The following is a 16,209-nucleotide window of genomic DNA, read 5'->3' on the forward strand; positions in this document are numbered from 1 at the left end:
TGCTCGCCAGCGCACACTGCAGAGGCTGGTGGTGCGCCCTCCCCAGGGGAGCCTCCAGCCCTGACCCTGAGGCAGGCGGGCGGGACGGCAGCAGCCAGGCCACCCGGAGAGCCAGGCAGCCAGGACCATCATGGGCGCTGGCCAGGGTGCTGAACCAGAGTCCTGGCTCAGGCCACCAAGCCAGCCCTGCGCTGGGCTTGGCCCCGGGCGGTGGGCAGGCTGGAAAGGTGTCAGTGAAGGCAGACTCCGGGACTGCGCGCCCGGCCGGGGACGAGGGGGTCTGTCTGGACCCCACGGGCCAGCACAGGCGCTCGGAGGCGATGCTGCTGGATGTGCAGAGCAGGGTCTGCGCCCAGACTCCCGGGAGAGGAAGGCAGTGAGCGCGGGGGGCCTGGTGAGAACCAGGGGGAGAGCACATGCCAGGGACTGCCCCTGTGCAGACACGCCCTCCCAGGGGGACCCTGGGCAGAGGTCCCCGGGGCCCGGAAGCCCTAGGCCAGCGAGGGGAGTACAGCGCCCCCGAGAGCCGGGGGAGGGAGGGTGAAGGACAGGCCCCCCTCCACTGGCTTGAGTTGTCTTCTCTCCCCTCTGCACCCCTCCAGGGCCCCGGAACTGCAGGGCCCTGTCACAGTGACAGCCATAGCAGCCTCCTTCCTGCTCCCACGCCCTTTCTCTCCTCCTCCTCCTCCTCTTCCCACCCCTGCCCTGTCGGCTTGTGTCCACACCCTGCCTCCCAGTCCCATCAGAAAGCAACAGTCCAACCAGTGACCCCCCAGGCACCGGAGTCCCCCTTCCCGGAACCTCGCAGTGCATTGTGGGAGTATTGGGGAACAGGGAAGGTCCCTCCTCTGCAAAAGCCAAGCCCTGGGCGACTGAGAGTTCGGAATCTGGGTGTGAGGCTGGCCAGGGGGACTCCCCAAAGGCTGAGGGCAGAGAAGGCCCCGCCAAGTGGCCAGTCCCACGAGGCCAGTCCCAGATGCCCCACAAACCCACGGGGGGGGGGCAGCAGCACACACACACACACGCTCATGTCACTCACACACACAGCACCCCATGCCTGCTCTGAGCCCACACAGGTCCTAGGATGGGGGAGACCCCCACCTTCCCTCTCCCCCCCCTCATGCTCCCAGCCCAAGGGGGCAGGTGTGTAGATTCAAGCAACCCTCCCAGCCCCTCCCAGCCCCCAGGATCCCCCCCCCCCCGAAGCATGGGAACATTCCGGGCACCTCAAGGTCTCCCCTCACCCAGCGCCTACCCTGGGGAGGACCGCCAGCCCCCACAATGCACTGCAGCCCACCCCAGCCGCCCACACCGTCTCTGGTTGGACTGTCTGTGCCCGTGAGAAACCCCCTCGGTTTGGCCATGTTGATGCCTGACACGGAACAAACGCAAGACCTACCAAAACACAAGCAGCTGCAGCAAAGCAAGAGGGGCACAGATCCGCGGCCAGAGCCCGCTCCCGCCCCCCGCGCCTCCGCGGGGGCGAAGGGAGGCAGCATGCGGTTTTTCCATTGCGGTGCGATGAGCGAGCCCGGCCCCAGACCATGCATATATATAGCAGTGTGTGTATATATATGTGTGTGTGTGTCCGTGTATATGTGCTATACAGCCGTATGGAAGCATATACAGCCGCGCCAGGGGACTCGCTGCCCACCGAGGGCCGGGCCCGGGCAACATATTGGCTATAACTGCCCCCTGCAATGCCGTGGTCTCCACAGGCCCCACCCTCCCGCCCCACCCTCTCTCTCTGGCTCGAACTTGAACATGGAAGTGGCGGGTTCCCTCTTTGCTAGTGTCTCTCCCTCCCTGAAGCCACCACCACCACCACCCCCGTCCTGCCCCTCCAGCCCCTGGAGCTCTGAGACCCCCGGCCTCCCGCCTCCCCAGCCCCCGCCGGATAACCCCCGTTTCTGTTGCAGATTTTGAGTTCCTGCTCCCCAGCAGCTTTGAGTCTGAAGGACATGTTTTCATTGCTCCCAGGTAGCTTGCGTGTGGCCTGCTAGGCGTCCTCCCCCCGCCCGCCCCTGCACTGCTGCCTGGAGCTGTGTGTGTCTGTGTCCTGTGCAGTGTCCCCCCCCCCCCCCCCCCCCCCCGTGCATAGCCCCGTATGCGCGCCACGTGCATACCCGGGCCATGTAGCTGAACCAGGCGGCAGTGCCGGCCGCCCGGCGCCCCTCTGCCCGCCCCCCTCCCCTCTCCAGCAGCCAGGCGTCCTCTGTGCCCCCGGCTGGCTGGGCAGCTGCTGCTCTGGTTTGCGGTGCCTCCCCCGCCCGCCCTGCCCGCACCCCGTCCTTGTCCTGTGTCAGTCAGTGTCTGTGTGGGTCTGAGGACGGGCCAGCCAGAGCCCCGTCCGGTCTAGGTGCGGTGGCTCTCGGAGGACAGGGTGGAAGAGGGGGCGGGGGCTTGGAGGGCAAGTGAGGGTCAGGCCTGGACCCCCCTCGAGTGCGCTCAGCATGCACACGTCCTGGGGCCCCCCACATCGGAAGGAGCCAGGGGCCGCCGGGCTCTGGAGGATGGCAGAGGGTGCTGCCAGGGGACCCAGGGCCCCCTCGGGCACCACATTGGGCTCTGGACACACTAGCCCCGTGCGTGCACGTGTGTGCATGCACCCGCGTTCCTCGGACCCGGTAGCCGTTGCCGTGTTCGTGTTGTGAGTCGCCGGGTGTCTGTGGGAGCCTGGTGGCCGGGTGGCTGTGGGACGGCCCCTGTGGAGACGTGCACAGGCCATGTGACCGCAGGGAGCTCTGAGGACAGGGCCTGTGTCTGTTTTGTCCCCGTGTCTGTGGCTCGGGAGAGCTCGGTAAACACGTCTGGGTGAGTGAGTGACGGAACCCACACACAGAAACGCAGGCACGGCGTGTGGGGGCCGCACGCAGGCCTCGCTGACTGGCTGTCACTCAGGGCACGGCAGGTGCGGCCTCTGCAGCGGAGGGGAGCTGTGCGGGGCCAGGGAGCGGGCGCGGAGGCCCAGGCCGGTGCCCTCACCCCGCCGTGGGCTCCCCAGGGCTCTCTCAGAGCTCCAGCAGGTGGCTGCCCTGCGGGCAGCGGGAGGGAGGCCTCGGAGGCAGGGCGGGAGCAGGACCTGGGCCCGAGGAACGGCTCCTCACCGGACTTCCTGGGGAGCGGAGCCTAAACAGGCCGCACGCCCCCAGCCCCGCCCCGGGCCCTGAGCGGCCGTCCACAATGCTCCGTTAGGAAACAGGCCAGGGAGCCAGGCGAGCTGCCCGGGCGCAGCAGGCAGCCAGGGGGAGGTCTGAGTCCCTGCGGCAGCAGGGCTGGGCCCACCCTCCTGGTGCTCACGGACCAGGACGGCGCGCAGCGGGGCGAGCCGCTGAGGGCCTCCCGGGCTCCATCCGGGTCCAGGAGAGGCGGGAGGCTCTGCGGGCCACGGCCCTGAGCGAGACCCTTCCAGGGCGGAGGAAGTAGACCCTCATTCCGTCGGCTCCGCCCCTCCCCAGACCCGGGAGCCGGCCAGGCCCAGAGCGGCTGCAGCCTGTAAGAGTGCACCTGCCCGCCCGGACCCTGGCTGACCAGCCAGTGACCAGGAAGACCTGTTGGGAAGCTCCGGCCCTCCGCCCCGTCCAGCCCCCCAAGCCCACGCCTCTTGCCCCCCCTCTGCCCCCAGAGAGTATTGCAAGGACCTGAACGCCTCGGACAACAACACGGAGTTCCTGAAAAACTTCATCGAGCTCATGGAGAAGGTGACTCCGGACTCCAAGCAGTGTGAGTGCCGAGGGCGGCCCGGGAGCCGGGGAGCCGGCAGGGGTGGGAGATGCGGGGGAAGCCAGAAGCCAGGGGCCGGGCGGGGCAGGGCGCGGACCAGGCTCCCATTCGAGCCTTGAGGGGAGGAGGAGTCAGTGGGCGGGAGCCATGAAAAGCTGCCCCCACCCCTGCCCTCCCCTTTCAGGCAACAACTTCCTCCTGCACAACCTGATCCTGGACACGGGCATCACCCAGCAGCTGGTGGAGCGCGTGTGGCGGGACCAGGACCTCAACACGTAGGCCCCACCCCCGGGGGCTGTGGGGCGGGAGGCCGGGAGGGGCCGCGGGGAGGCAGCCCGCGCCCTCACCGCCCGCTGCCCCCAGGTACAGCCTCCTGGCCGTGTTCGCCGCCACGGACGGCGGCATCACCCGCGTGTTCCCCAACAAGTAAGTGGCCTCGCCCGCCAGCCCACACCCCGCCCTGCCTGGGACCCCGCCTCTGCCTGCCGCCCAGAGGCCTCGGCCCCCCACATGCCACCCTCCACCAACCTCTGCCTTCTCGGGGGACCAGGGCGGCTGAAGACTGGACCGAGAACCCGGAGCCCTTCAACGCCAGCTTCTACCGCCGCAGCCTGGACAACCGCGGCTACGTCTTCAGGCCCCCACACCAGGAGGGTGCGTGCCCCCCCGTCAGCAGCGGGGGGCTCAGCCCCCCACCCCCATGCTCCTCCAGGGCGGGCTCTCCTCTCCGAGGCCCCTCCCAAACACGAGCGGGCTGGATGGGCGGTGGCGGGTGAGAAGAGAGGGCTGGCTGTGCTGAACACTGCCCTGGGTGCTGGGTGCTCAGGTTGGGTGCTGGGTGCTCAGTGCTCAGCTCAGCCCCCGCTCCTGACTGCCTCGCCCAGCCCTGCTAAGGCCCCTGGAGCTGGAGAACGACACGGTGGGCATCCTGGTCAGCACCGCGGTGGAGTTCAGTCTGGGCGGACGCACCCTGAGGCCAGCAGGTCTGTGCCTGCAGTGGGGGCAGGGAGGGGCCTCGGCGGGCAGGGTGCTGCCTAGACAGGCGGGCGGGCAGACGGGCACTGACGGCCCTCGCTCTCCCCCCAGTTGTGGGTGTTAAGCTGGATCTAGAGGCCTGGGCTGAGAAGTTCAAGGTGCTGGCCAGCAACCGGACCCACCAGGACCAGCCGCAGAAGGTACTTGGGCAGGGGTGGGGGCCACAAGCCCAGCAACACCCGTTCTGGAGCCCCGGAACTTCTGCCAGTCCTCCCACTCGGTGTCTCCGGAGCCGGAGGGAGGCAGGGCTGGGGCAGATGCCTGGGGACCCCAGGGGTGGGTGCTGGGAGGGGGAGACCAGTGGACACCTTACAGGCCTTGCTCTCTGCCCAGCAGTGTGGCCCCAGCACCCACTGTGAGATGGACTGCGAGGTTAACAACGAGGTGGGTGTGCCCTGGACTTCCTATTCCCACCCCAACTCCTGGGCCCTCCCCGCCTGACCTCACAGCTCTACCCGAACAGCAGGGGGGGTGCCCCTCCTCACACACAGACCACCAGGGTCTGGGAGGAGGTCTGGGCCCAAGCCCCCCTCCATTTCCTCCCCCTCTCCCCCTCCCCGCTCTCAGGACCTGCTCTGTGTCCTCATTGATGACGGGGGCTTCCTGGTGCTGTCAAACCAGAACCACCAGTGGGACCAGGTGAGGGTCAGAGGACAGGAGGAGGGGCCGGGTCTGAGCCTGCGGGAGGGGGGGGGGGGCAGCCTGTGACCGATCTCTCCCCGGACCCCAGGTGGGCAGGTTCTTCAGCGAGGTGGATGCCAACCTGATGCTGGCGCTCTACAACAACTCCTTCTACGCCCGCAAGGAGTCCTTCGACTACCAGGCTGCCTGTGCCCCGCAGCCGCCGGGCAACCTGGGCGCGGCTCCCCGGGGCGTCTTCGTGGTGAGCAACAGCAATGCCCGGCCTGGAGCTGGGGGGGCGGGGGCCGGGAGAACTGCCAAAGGTGACCCCTCCCCCTGGGAGCGCGCGGCTGGCACGGGTCCGGGCAGCAGTGCAGCGCGCCTCTCCCCGCAGCCCACCGTCGCCGACCTCCTGAACCTGGCCTGGTGGAGCTCGGCGGCGGCCTGGTGAGTCCTCCGGGCCCAGAGGGGGAGGGGAGGAGAGGAGGGGGGGAGGAGAGAGGAGGGGTGTCCAGGGAGGTGGGAGGGAGCCTGGCTCCGCTGACCGCGCCCCCTCGGTGGCCCGGCCCTGCAGGTCCTTGTTCCAGCAGCTTCTCTACGGCCTCGTCTACCACAGCTGGTTCCAAGCAGGTAGGACGGCGCCGGGGGAGGGCGGGCGGGACCGGCGCGGGGGCGGAGGGCTGCGCTGAGGCTGGGCTCCCGCCGCGCAGACCCCGCCGAGGCCGAGGGCAGCCCCGAGGCGCGCGAGAGCAGCTGCGTGGTGAAGCAGACGCAGTACTACTTCGGGCCGGTCAACGCCTCCTACAACGCCATCATCGACTGCGGCAACTGCTCCAGGTGCCGGGGCGGGGCCGGAGGGGCGGGGCCGGAGGGGCGGGGCCGGGGCGTGATCTGTGGCTGGGCCTGTTTGTGGGCGGGGCGTGGTATGTGAGCGGGGTCTGATTGGGGGCAGAGGCGGAGGAGGGGCGGGGCCTGTTTCTGGGGCGTGGTTTTGGGGGTGGGACCAGGTGGGCGGGGCCTTCTGGGCGGGGGTTGGTTGGGGCGGGCCGGGGCGGCCTCTACGCCCGCCTCCTGTGCCGCCTCCAGGCTGTTCCACGCGCAGAGGCTGAGCAACACCAACCTGCTGTTCGTGGTGGCGGAGAAGCCGCTGTGCAGCCAGTGCGAGGCCGGCCGGCTGCTGCAGAAGGAGACGCACTGTATCCTGCCCCCGCGCACCCCCCGCGCCCCGCACCCCCCGCGCCCCGCACCCCCCGCGCCCCGCACCCCCGCGCCCCGCACCCCCCGCGCCCCGCACCCCCACGCCGCCCCCGCCGCCTCCTTGACTCCCCACCCATGCCCAGCGGACGGCCCGGAGCAGTGCGAGCTGGTGCAGAGGCCGCGGTACCGGAGGGGCCCGCACATCTGCTTCGACTACAACGCGACCGTGAGTGGGGGTGGCGGGCCGGCCGCTGGCTCTCCTCCGGGACTGCGGGCCCCGCGCCCCCCCCCCCCCGGGCTGACCGCCCCGTCCTCCCGCAGGAAGATACCTCAGACTGCGGCCGCGGAGCCTCCTTCCCGCCGTCGCTGGGCGTCCTGGTGTCCCTGCAGCTGCTGCTCCTCCTGGGCCTGCCCCCCGGGCCGCAGGCGCTCCACGTCCCCGCCCGCCGCCTCTGAGCAGCCCGGCTCCCCAGGCCTCCCGCATCCCCTCCCCCCTTAGATCCTCACCCCATCTCACCGAGGACTGAGCACCGGGCCCAGAGGCTCAGCCTGGGCGGGCAGGTGCCCACAGGAGGGCGCTGCAGGTCTTTGCCTCCATCCCGGGCTCAGCCCAGGCACATCTGCTGTGAACTGTCTGTGTCTCCGGACCCCATTCCCGCTGGACTCACCCCCCCGCCACCCCCCGGGGTTGGACAGGGAAGCCACAGCACTGGTGCCAAACCAGGCCCCACTGCCCGCCCTGCCCCACGGCACTGCCCCAGCCCGGCCCTGCTGCCCCACCTGGGACCACATCTGGTTCCCTGTGCACCCCAGCTTAAGGCCCGGCAGAGAGGTCCTGGGCCAGCCCCCTTTCCCCACCCCTCCTGCTCCTCTCAGGCCTACATCCCTTCCCCCTCCACCCAACCTGGCAGGTGTCAGGCAGTGAGTAAGACTGGCTCAGACACACCCACACACCCTGGAGCCTGAGGGCAGGACTGGCCTCCCAGTAGCCACATCCGGAGGACACGCACACAGAGGGCACGTGGGCGGGGTGGGTGGGGCTCACGCAGCCTTACACGGGGCAGGGCTGGGGGGAGGGCTGCATGTGCACCCCCTCCCCTGCTCCCTGCCCGCCTCCAGCCGGACCTGCCGTCCAGCGGACCTCCATCTAACGCTGAATGTCAAACGTGCCAAATGCCGGGGCAGGGGGCAGAGGCCCCTCTGTCCCACCGAGCCCAGTGTCCCCCACATGCCCTCACCCCCAGGTGCTCATGGAACCATTATCACTAGTGTCAGGCCCCTGCGGGACCACCCACTCCCCGGCAGAGGAACCCCCCACCACAGCGCCCTTTGCCTTAGCAGGGTGACGTCATTGCCCCCAGCTGGGCCCCCCCCATCCGGCCCTTACACACTCAGGCCTGTGCCCACGTCCTTCCTCCCTCCTTCCCGCTCACACACACTCCCTACCCCCCGGAGGCCAAACTGCCCCTCCCCGCTGAACACACACCTGCACACGCATATACACACACACACACACACACACACGCACACACACTGCACACCGAGAGGCTGGGCCTGAGCACATTTCACACCATTCATTCTGGTCATTTCCTCCGGAGGCAGCCCGGCCTGGGGGCTGGGGGCTGGGGGCTGGTGGGGGGCTGAGGGCAGGGGGTGCGGCCACGGGGCTCCGGTGGACTGGTTGGGAGGAGGGGGGAGGGGTGCATTGATTAATGGCTCCGTTAATTAATGTCACGTTGCTTGTCGCTTTCTCAGTGTGTGTGTGGTCCGTGCCCGCCGCTGGTGCCAGGGGGTGTCCGTGCCGCACACCCTCCTCGGTGCCGGCCGTGTTCTGCGGGGGCGTGTGTGTAACTGTGGTGTAGTCAGGTTCTCAATGGAGAATGTAAAAGTAAAAAAGAATCAAACATATACAGAAAAAGTAAATATATATTTTAAGTTTAAAAAACAGAAAAACAGACACAAAACAATTCCCATCAGGTAGTTGTCCACCCCCCCTCCACCCCCCGCTGGGTCTGACCCTTCTCATTGTCCGCCTGACCCAGCCGCCCCCTCACCTCGGGCTGGGGGGACCTGGGGGGCCATCTCCTCTTCTCTGCCCTTTTTTTCGGTTTGTTTTGGTTGTTCTATTTTGTACAGACAAGTCGGAAAAACAACAGCGACAAAAAAAAAAAGCAAGAAACTTTGTAAAATACTGTGTGTGTGATTCCTTGTAAAATATTTTCAAATGGTTTATTACAGAAGATCAGTTATTAAATGATGTTCATATTTTCACTTCAAATGGTTCCCATCCGCTGTGTCTGCCCTGGGGTGAGAATGCGCAGCGTGAAGAGCCAGCGGCCGCGGCCTCGGAGCCCCGCGGAGCTGACCGCTAGGAGGGAAGGCCTGGCTCTCAGTCCTGAGGGGGGGGGGGGACCAGGCATCCTCGATGCTCGATACTTGAATCGATACTTGAATCCTTTGCCTTGCATAATCCCAAAAGCCCCTGAGAGAAGCTGTTAAAAAAAAAAAAAAAAAAAAAAAAAAACCTCCAGGAGCTGTGGGTTAGGAAGCATCGAGCCATCCATTCAGACCATCCAGCCTAGTGGGCGGGTCCTCACCAAAGTGAAGTGTGAGTCCCCGGCTGAATCCAGGAGCCCGTGCTTCAGGGCGCAGTGCTGTGCCCTGAGGAGGGGCCAGTCCACCAGTGACCGCTGCTCTTCCCAGCCCAGGGGAAGCCTAAGGACTGGGGTTGCCATGGCCACGGCTGCTCACACTGGAACCCAACCCTCCGGTTCATTTTAATCCCAACTCTTTAAGTCCGAGTTCTTTAAGGGGAAAGACTGACCACCACCAGAGCAGAGGCTTCCCGGTGCTGCTGACACTGCAGGGCACTCACGGGGGCTTCTGGCGACTCCTCACCACAGCCTTAGACTGGGCACTAGTTCATCCCCATCCTGCCGATGGGCAGACTGAGACAGGAGATTCCTTCTTCCCAGATGAGAAGGACAAGAAATCAGCAAAACTGTCAGGAACTGGTCTGTGTCTGGGGTCCTTAGGTCCTGGGGGAGGGCAATCCAAGCTTTCCTCGGTCCTCTGCAGGAGGCACCGAGCAGCACCTACCCAGCAACCTCTGGGGCAGCCCCCTCCCCTGCCATGCAACAGCCCCAGAGGTCCTAGGGTAGGGCTGCCAGATAAAATATAGAACATTTTTATATTTGGCTCAGTGGATTGAATGTCGGCCTGCAGGCTGAAGGAACCCGGGTTCAATTCTAGTCAAGGGCACATGCCCAGGTTTCTGGCTTGATCCCCAGTAGGAGGCATGCAAAAGGCAGCTGATGGATCGATGGTTCCCTTTCATCATCAATGTTTCTATCTCTCATTCTCCCTTCCTCTCTGAAATCGATAAAAATATATATATTAAAAATATATAGAGAACTGCCGAAACTGGTTTGGCTCAGTGGATAGAGCGTCGGTCTGCGGACTGAAAGGTCCCAGGTTCTATTCCAGTCAAGGGCATGTATTATACATTGGTTGCGGGCACATCCCTGGTGGGGGGGGGGGGGTGCAGGAGGCAGCTGATTGATGTTTCTCTCTCATCGATGTTTCTAACTCTCTATCCATCTCCCTTCCTTTCTGTAAAAAAATCAATAAAGTATATTTTAAAATATATAGAGAAATCAATAAAGTATATTTTAAAATATATATAGAGAGAGAACATTTCATCAAATTTGAATTTCAGATAAATATTTTTAGTACATCAATATTGCATGGGACATAACTATACTATAAAAATGGAGACATGCTGCCCTGGCTGGTTTGGCTCAGTGGATGGAGGCCTTTGGACTGAAGGGTCCCAGGTTCAATTCCAGTTGGGGACGCATGCCCAGGTTGTGGGCCTGATCCCCAATGGTGGGCATGCAGGAGGCAGCCAATCAATCAATGGTTCTCTTTCATCATTGATGTTTCTCCTCTCTCTCCCCCTCTTCTTTCTCTCTGAAATCAAAAGCATTTTTAATGGAGACATGCTTATACTAAAAAAATAAGTAAATAAAAGTATTCATTGTTTATTTGAGATTCAGATTTGATTGGGCACCTTGTATTTTGATTTGTCAAATCGGGTAACCTTACCCTGGAGTGACATCCGGTGAGAGCCCAGAGCCAGACAAAGATAAAGGGTGTCAGCACCCTTTGTAATCCGGAAGGGTGTGCGCATGGTGGCAGTAGCACTGAGCTCAGTGGCTGCCAGGAAGGGGCCCTGCACTTTATAAATGCACTTTGTCAGGTAATTGCACTGAAGTGGGGACCAGGGCCAGCCTGGTCCAGGTTGGTGGGAGACTTCTCTTCCTCTGGGCCAAAAAGCAGAAGTGTGTGGGGCTGGAAACCTGAGTTTGAGTCCAGGCTCCACCTGACTTGTAACAAGGGCGGCCTGGACAGCACAACCAGGGCAAGAATTCCAGCCTGAGTCAGGCCCCACGCACCCCAAACCTGAGTCAGGCTTATTCCAGCCCGCGGGAGTCCCAGTTCCCTCACACTACTAGTAGGTGCACCAAGGCCACCCAACATTCTCACCCACACACCTACCCACGAAAACACACCCATTCAGATGTACATGCCAAAGAGACATTCTTCCCGGGGGACTCAGCAAGCGTGTGGCATGCGTGTGGTACCCGCCGCTTACCCAGGTTTAGCGATGATTCTTCACCCACTCCCACCTCCCGAGGGCTGGTGGAAAACGGTCAGAAAACTACAATTCCCATGCAACACCTCTTCTCACCACCGACTTGCCCGGGCAGCGCGCACAGCCTCCTGGGACTTGTAGTTCTACACAGAACCCTGACTTCCGTTCGTCCCCCAGCTTCGGCCGAGGGACTCGGTGTCCCAGCATGGCGCGGACCCGGAAGGCCGGTGCCGAGAGGGCGTCCCGCCGCCGCCCGGGGCGCGCAGGCGCAGCGCCCCTGTTTGTCGGCGCCTGAGAAGGGAGGAGGGACGGTCGAAGGCTGGAAGCCAGGCCGAGCCGGAGCTGAACCTGCCGTGACTCGGGCCCGGAACTAGGCTCCAGCCCCGCGCGGACCGGGCCGTGCGACCTCGGCGCGGATGGAGCAGGCCCGGCCCTGAGACCAACGGCAGCCCACCGGGCCTGGCTCGGGGCCCACCGGGCGGGCAGGCAGGCGGGCCGAAGCCGCCCAGGGCTTCCCCTCCGGTCCCGGGCGACGGGCCTAGGCCCCGCCCCGCTCCCAGGCCCGGCCCGGCCCGGCCCTTTGGATCCGGAGTCCGCCCGGCCCGGAGTGGGGCCTTCGCCGGGGCGGGGCCACAGGCCGGTGACTAGGCCGGGCCCGGGCCTCCCGTCGGGGCCGGAGGGGGACGAGGCCCCGGGGAGGCCCCTAGCCCACCAGACGCGCCGCCCAGGCCGCCGCCCGCCGCGAAGATGCAGCGCGCCCTGCCCGGCGCCCGCCAGCACTTGGGGGCCATCGTGGCCAGCGCCAGCGTGGTGGTGAAGGCCCTGTGCGCCGCGGTGCTGCTGCTCTACCTGCTGTCCTTCGCCGTGGACACGGGCTGCCTGGCGGTCACCCCGGGCTACCTCTTCCCGCCCAACTTCTGGATCTGGACCCTGGCCACCCACGGGCTGATGGAGCAGCACGTGTGGGACGTGGCCATCAGCCTGGCCACGGTGGCGGTGGCCGGGCGCCTGCTGGAGCCCCTGTGGGGGGCCCTGGAGCTGCTCATCTTCTTCGCGGTGGTGAACGTGTCCGTGGGGCTGCTGGGGGCCTTCGCCTACCTCCTCACCTACATGGCCTCCTTCAACCTGGCGTACCTGTTCACCGTGCGCATCCACGGGGCGCTGGGCTTCCTGGGCGGCGTGCTGGTGGCGCTGAAGCAGACCATGGGGGACTGCGTGGTGCTGCGCGTGCCGCAGGTGCGCCTGAGCGTGCTGCCCATGCTGCTGCTGGCGCTGCTGCTGCTGCTGCGCCTGGCCGCGCTGCTGGCCGGGCCCGCGCTGGCCTCCTACGGCTTCGGGCTGCTCTCCGGCTGGGTCTACCTGCGCTTCTACCAGCGCCACAGCCGCGGCCGCGGGGACATGGCCGACCACTTTGCGTTCGCCACCTTCTTCCCCGAGATCCTGCAGCCCGTGGTGGGGCTGCTGGCGAGCGTGGTGCACAGCCTCCTGGTGAAGGTGAAGATTTGCCAGAAGACGGTGAAGCGCTACGACGTGGGGGCCCCGTCCTCCATCACCATCAGCCTCCCGGGCACGGACCCCCAGGACGCGGAGCGGAGAAGGTACCGTGGGGTCTTCTGGAACCTTGTGGAGCTGGGGGAGCGTGTGTCCCGTCACATCCCACCTGTCGGGGTGCCAGGGGGCCAGGTGTCGGGGCGGGTGCAGAAAGAGGTCGAACCCGGGTTCGTGGCCTTGAGGACCCGGGCACGCAGGTGTCTGGCTCCCGCAGGCGCTTTCCAACGCTCTTCTCCCCGCCGAGGCTGCCTCTGCGTCTCAGGAAACACCCAGTGTCCTTGGTGCTGGGAGGGGGCCAGTGGAGGGCCAGGGACACCTCCCTCTGGCCTCGTCTCAGAATCTGGGAGCCCGAGACCCGGGTCAGAAAGAGCCTCTGGTCGGTCTGTGAGGGGGACGGACACGGGGACTGGGAGCCTTCAGAGGCACTCTGGCCACCCGTTTCAGGGGTCTCGGGCTGGCCTTCCCTGAGATACCCGCCTCTGCCACCTGTTGCAGGGGAGCTGGCGGTGTTGCTAGACTTCCCCGCCTCCTGCAGGGAGGCCTGTTACCAAACCAGGGCCTGGCCATGTGACCGCACCTGCAGCCTGCCTTTTCACTGTCTGTAAACCAAGCCATGGGCACCATCAGGCCCAGACTGGTTCCTCGGAGCACCTGGGCCGGGCGGGACAGGTCTGAAACCGGCTCTTTCTCCGCCCGGTCTGTGGCCTCAGAGCAGTCCCAGCTCCGTCGCCAGCATTATTGTTGGGTGTTTTTGTTTGTTTTTATAAATATATTTTTATTGATTTTTTACAGAGAGGAAGGGAGAGGGATAGAGAGCTAGAAACGTCGATGAGAGAGAAACATCGACCAGCTGCCTCTTGCACCCCTACCGGGGATGTGCCCGCAACCAAGGTACATGCCCTTGACCGGAATCGAACCCGGGACCTTTCAGTCCGCAGACCGACGCTCTACCACTGAGCCAAACGGGTTTCGGCTGTTGGGTGTTTTTGAGGAGTTGCTGGAGCAGTGCAGTCTGAGCAGGCTCCGTGCCTGCCTCCTGCATTGGTCACAGGCTCTGCTGCTGCTGCTCACCTGCCGAGCGGCTTCCGGCCGCTCTGCACTCACTCCTGCCGGGCTGCGGGGCTGAGTATGGATCCTCCGGCCGGCATGCCACACGTCACCGTGGTCCCCGGTGGTCTGCCTTCCCCTTCCCCAGAGGAGGGGCTGCAGCCCGAAGGCCGGGCCTGGTGGGAACTGGCTGCCCTCAGAGCCAGCTCCTCAGGGGGCCAGGCCCCGGGGCGGTCCCTGTGCCAGTGAGAGGTCTTGGCTGGGTTGGCGGGGTTGGCGGGGTTGGCTGGACATGGGAATCACCTCTGCTCAGGCCCAGGAAAGTGGGCGGGGGAGGGACAGGGGCGGCAGGAGGCCGGGTCTTAGACAGCCTGTGCCTGGGAGCTTGCTGGGTGGGGTTTCTCCTCCATCCACTCTGACCTCGGCTGCATGCCACTCCAGAGGCAAAGGGCCGGGGTTTCCTGTCTTCGATCCTCGTGAGGAAGTGACTGGGAAGTCACCACCTCAGTCCCCTGGCCTCGTACAGAACTGAGTCGGCCTCTGGAATGGGGCCTGGGCCGCAGAGGACTGCCCTGCCTGCCGGCTTGCCCTGTGCCAGTCGAGGGCAGAGTGGAGGTGAGCGGCGTTTTGTGGCCGTGTCCTCGCTGCCTCTCTTCATGCTCCCTGCCTGGTGGAGATTGGGGTGCTCCGCTGGAACTGGGGAGGCTGCGCATCGGCCCACAGAGGGCTGCCCGGAGCATTCCGCCTCCGTGGGCGGGTCCCAGGTGCCCCTGAGTGCCTTTCCTGCTGAGGGGTCTCTGGGAACCTGCCGGTGGGACCGGTGGGCTCTGGCCTGTGCCCTCCCGACGGGGCCGGCCCTCCTTCCTCTCCTGCCAGGGTCCCGGCGTGGCCCACTCCAGCACAGGTCCTGGGCTCTGGGCCTGCCTCTGGGAAGATGTGAGGACCCTTAGGAGGGTGGGCTGGCCCAGGCCGGCCTGCTTTCCAGAGCAGATGCTCGAGTCCCAGCCTTCCCCAAAGACCCTTGCCCAAGGCTCAAACACCCCTAAAAGGCGCGGGGGTACTATCCTCTCCGTGATGCCAGTGCCCAGGCAGACAGGGTATGTCCAGGGACTCGCCCTTCTCCCGTCTACCGGGGGCACCGGCTCTGCCGCCCGTAGACACCGCCTCAGAACCACCCCGGGTGCCTGGGGCGGGCCGGCAGCCCCCAGCCTGAGAGCCTCGTTCTGGGGGTCAGGTGGGATCCAGGCCCTGGGGAGCGTGGGTTCTGCCTGGGGGAGGGGACACCTAAGATGCTGCTGAGAGAGGAGTCGAGTGGCGGGGGGTCAGCTTGCTGGGGACGAGGAGGCATGAGCCAAGTCCCAACCCAGAGTGACCGTCCCCTTTCCTCTGACCCAGGCAACTGGCCCTGAAGGCCCTCAACGAGCGACTGAAGAGAGTGGAGGACCAGTCCGTCTGGCCGAGCATGGACGATGACGAAGAGGAGGCCGGGGCCAAGGTGGACAGCCCTCTGCTCTCAGACAAGGCCCCCACCGTCCCAGGGAAAGGGGCTGCCCCCGAGTCCAGCCTGATCACCTTCGAGGCAGCCCCCCCGGAGCTGTAGCTCCAGACCTCCTGCTCTCCCACTCAACACCTCCTCAGCGCGGAGGAGCGGGAAGATGTCCGCCGGGGGTCTCCGCGGCCTCCGCTCTCTCGCCAACACTACCCAGGACTCCTGCTGCCTGGTCACAGCTCCGACAACCACTATGTCAGGACCAGCGGCCGAGGCTGCGAGGTAAGGCTGCACCTTGGCAGGCCGCCCAAGCAAGTGGCAGCGGGGACACTGGTGCCGCAGCCTCCGGCACCCCTCACACCTGCTCCGGGGGCCGAGGGCCCTGAGCCAAGGCAAGGATTTGCCAAAACGCCCTGGGGGTCCAGCCAGTGTGGGAGCCAGCACAGGGCTGCACCTGCCCCCGAGGACTGTATTCACCCGAGACCCCATTCCCTCCGCTGCGGCCGCTGCTCCAGCCCGGAGCTGCCGGCTCCCAGGGTTTTCTACGACCACTGAGCGGGCGGGCGGTGGCGGGCCCAGCGCGGTGTCAATAAAGAGTTCTTTGCGGTATGGCTCCTGGGCTGTCCGACACCTCGTGCAGCCGCTCATCCTGCTCAGCTCCAACGTTAGGGCTTATCCAGGCCAAGGGCTCAGTCCATGGCGACTCCAGCTGGACAAGAGGCCCTTCCCCACCGCATGCCCACTGTCCCCTCACCCCTACTCACTTCCTCCCTCCTGTCCCCGTGAGAGAGGCCTGCCCAGCGGATCTGAGGTCAGGGCTTCTCCCTCAGGAATTCTTACCCAAGGCCCACCTCCAAGACCGGTGCTCAGTGCCTGACACCATGAGCCG

The 16,209-nt window shown here is 65.4% G+C and overlaps 2 protein-coding genes across 10 annotated transcripts in view; both read left to right on the forward strand.

Annotated features, from left to right (window-relative positions):
• Positions 1-7,585, forward strand: part of CACNA2D2 (calcium voltage-gated channel auxiliary subunit alpha2delta 2) — a 94,399-nt gene extending 86,814 nt beyond the window's left edge. For 2 of the 9 annotated variants that reach the window (XM_045579549.1, XM_045579552.1), the window contains 16 exons: positions 1,920-1,980; positions 3,626-3,723; positions 3,908-3,998; positions 4,087-4,149; positions 4,274-4,377; positions 4,608-4,706; positions 4,810-4,898; positions 5,092-5,142; positions 5,326-5,397; positions 5,489-5,641; positions 5,774-5,826; positions 5,954-6,009; positions 6,090-6,216; positions 6,466-6,575; positions 6,714-6,802; positions 6,898-7,584. In XM_045579549.1, the coding sequence (XP_045435505.1) occupies positions 1,920-1,980; positions 3,626-3,723; positions 3,908-3,998; positions 4,087-4,149; positions 4,274-4,377; positions 4,608-4,706; positions 4,810-4,898; positions 5,092-5,142; positions 5,326-5,397; positions 5,489-5,641; positions 5,774-5,826; positions 5,954-6,009; positions 6,090-6,216; positions 6,466-6,575; positions 6,714-6,802; positions 6,898-7,032 (1,451 nt within the window). In that variant the 3' untranslated portion in view covers positions 7,033-7,584. Of the gene's footprint in view, positions 1-1,919; positions 1,981-3,625; positions 3,724-3,907; positions 3,999-4,086; positions 4,150-4,273; positions 4,378-4,607; positions 4,707-4,809; positions 4,899-5,091; positions 5,143-5,325; positions 5,398-5,488; positions 5,642-5,773; positions 5,827-5,953; positions 6,010-6,089; positions 6,217-6,465; positions 6,576-6,713; positions 6,803-6,897 lie in introns of all 9 variants that reach the window. The other 7 variants (XM_036432195.2, XM_036432197.2, XM_036432196.2 and 4 more) reach the window with 5 other exon arrangements.
• A 3,838-nt stretch (positions 7,586-11,423) lies between these two features.
• TMEM115 (transmembrane protein 115) lies at positions 11,424-15,931 on the forward strand. Its single transcript, XM_036432234.2, has 2 exons — positions 11,424-12,831; positions 15,227-15,931. The coding sequence occupies exons 1-2, from the start codon at positions 11,981-11,983 to the stop codon at positions 15,429-15,431; spliced, it is 1,056 nt and encodes a 351-aa protein (XP_036288127.1). The 5' UTR covers positions 11,424-11,980; the 3' UTR covers positions 15,432-15,931.
• Positions 15,932-16,209: the final 278 nt, after the last annotated feature.

The sequence above is a fragment of the Pipistrellus kuhlii genome, unplaced genomic scaffold (genome assembly GCF_014108245.1).
Source record: "Pipistrellus kuhlii isolate mPipKuh1 unplaced genomic scaffold, mPipKuh1.p scaffold_m20_p_11, whole genome shotgun sequence".
NCBI classification, from domain to species: Eukaryota; Metazoa; Chordata; class Mammalia; order Chiroptera; family Vespertilionidae; genus Pipistrellus; species Pipistrellus kuhlii.

What these genes read in the sequence shown, in the direction of transcription:
- TMEM115 (XM_036432234.2), top strand. Translation starts at nt 11,981, where the DNA reads ATGCAGCGCGCCCTGCCCGGCGCCCGCCAGCACTTGGGGGCCATCGTG. An exon ending in CAGGACGCGGAGCGGAGAAG is followed by an intron (nt 12,832 to 15,226) that starts GTACCGTGGGGT and finishes CCTCTGACCCAG; the next exon opens with GCAACTGGCCCTGAAGGCCC.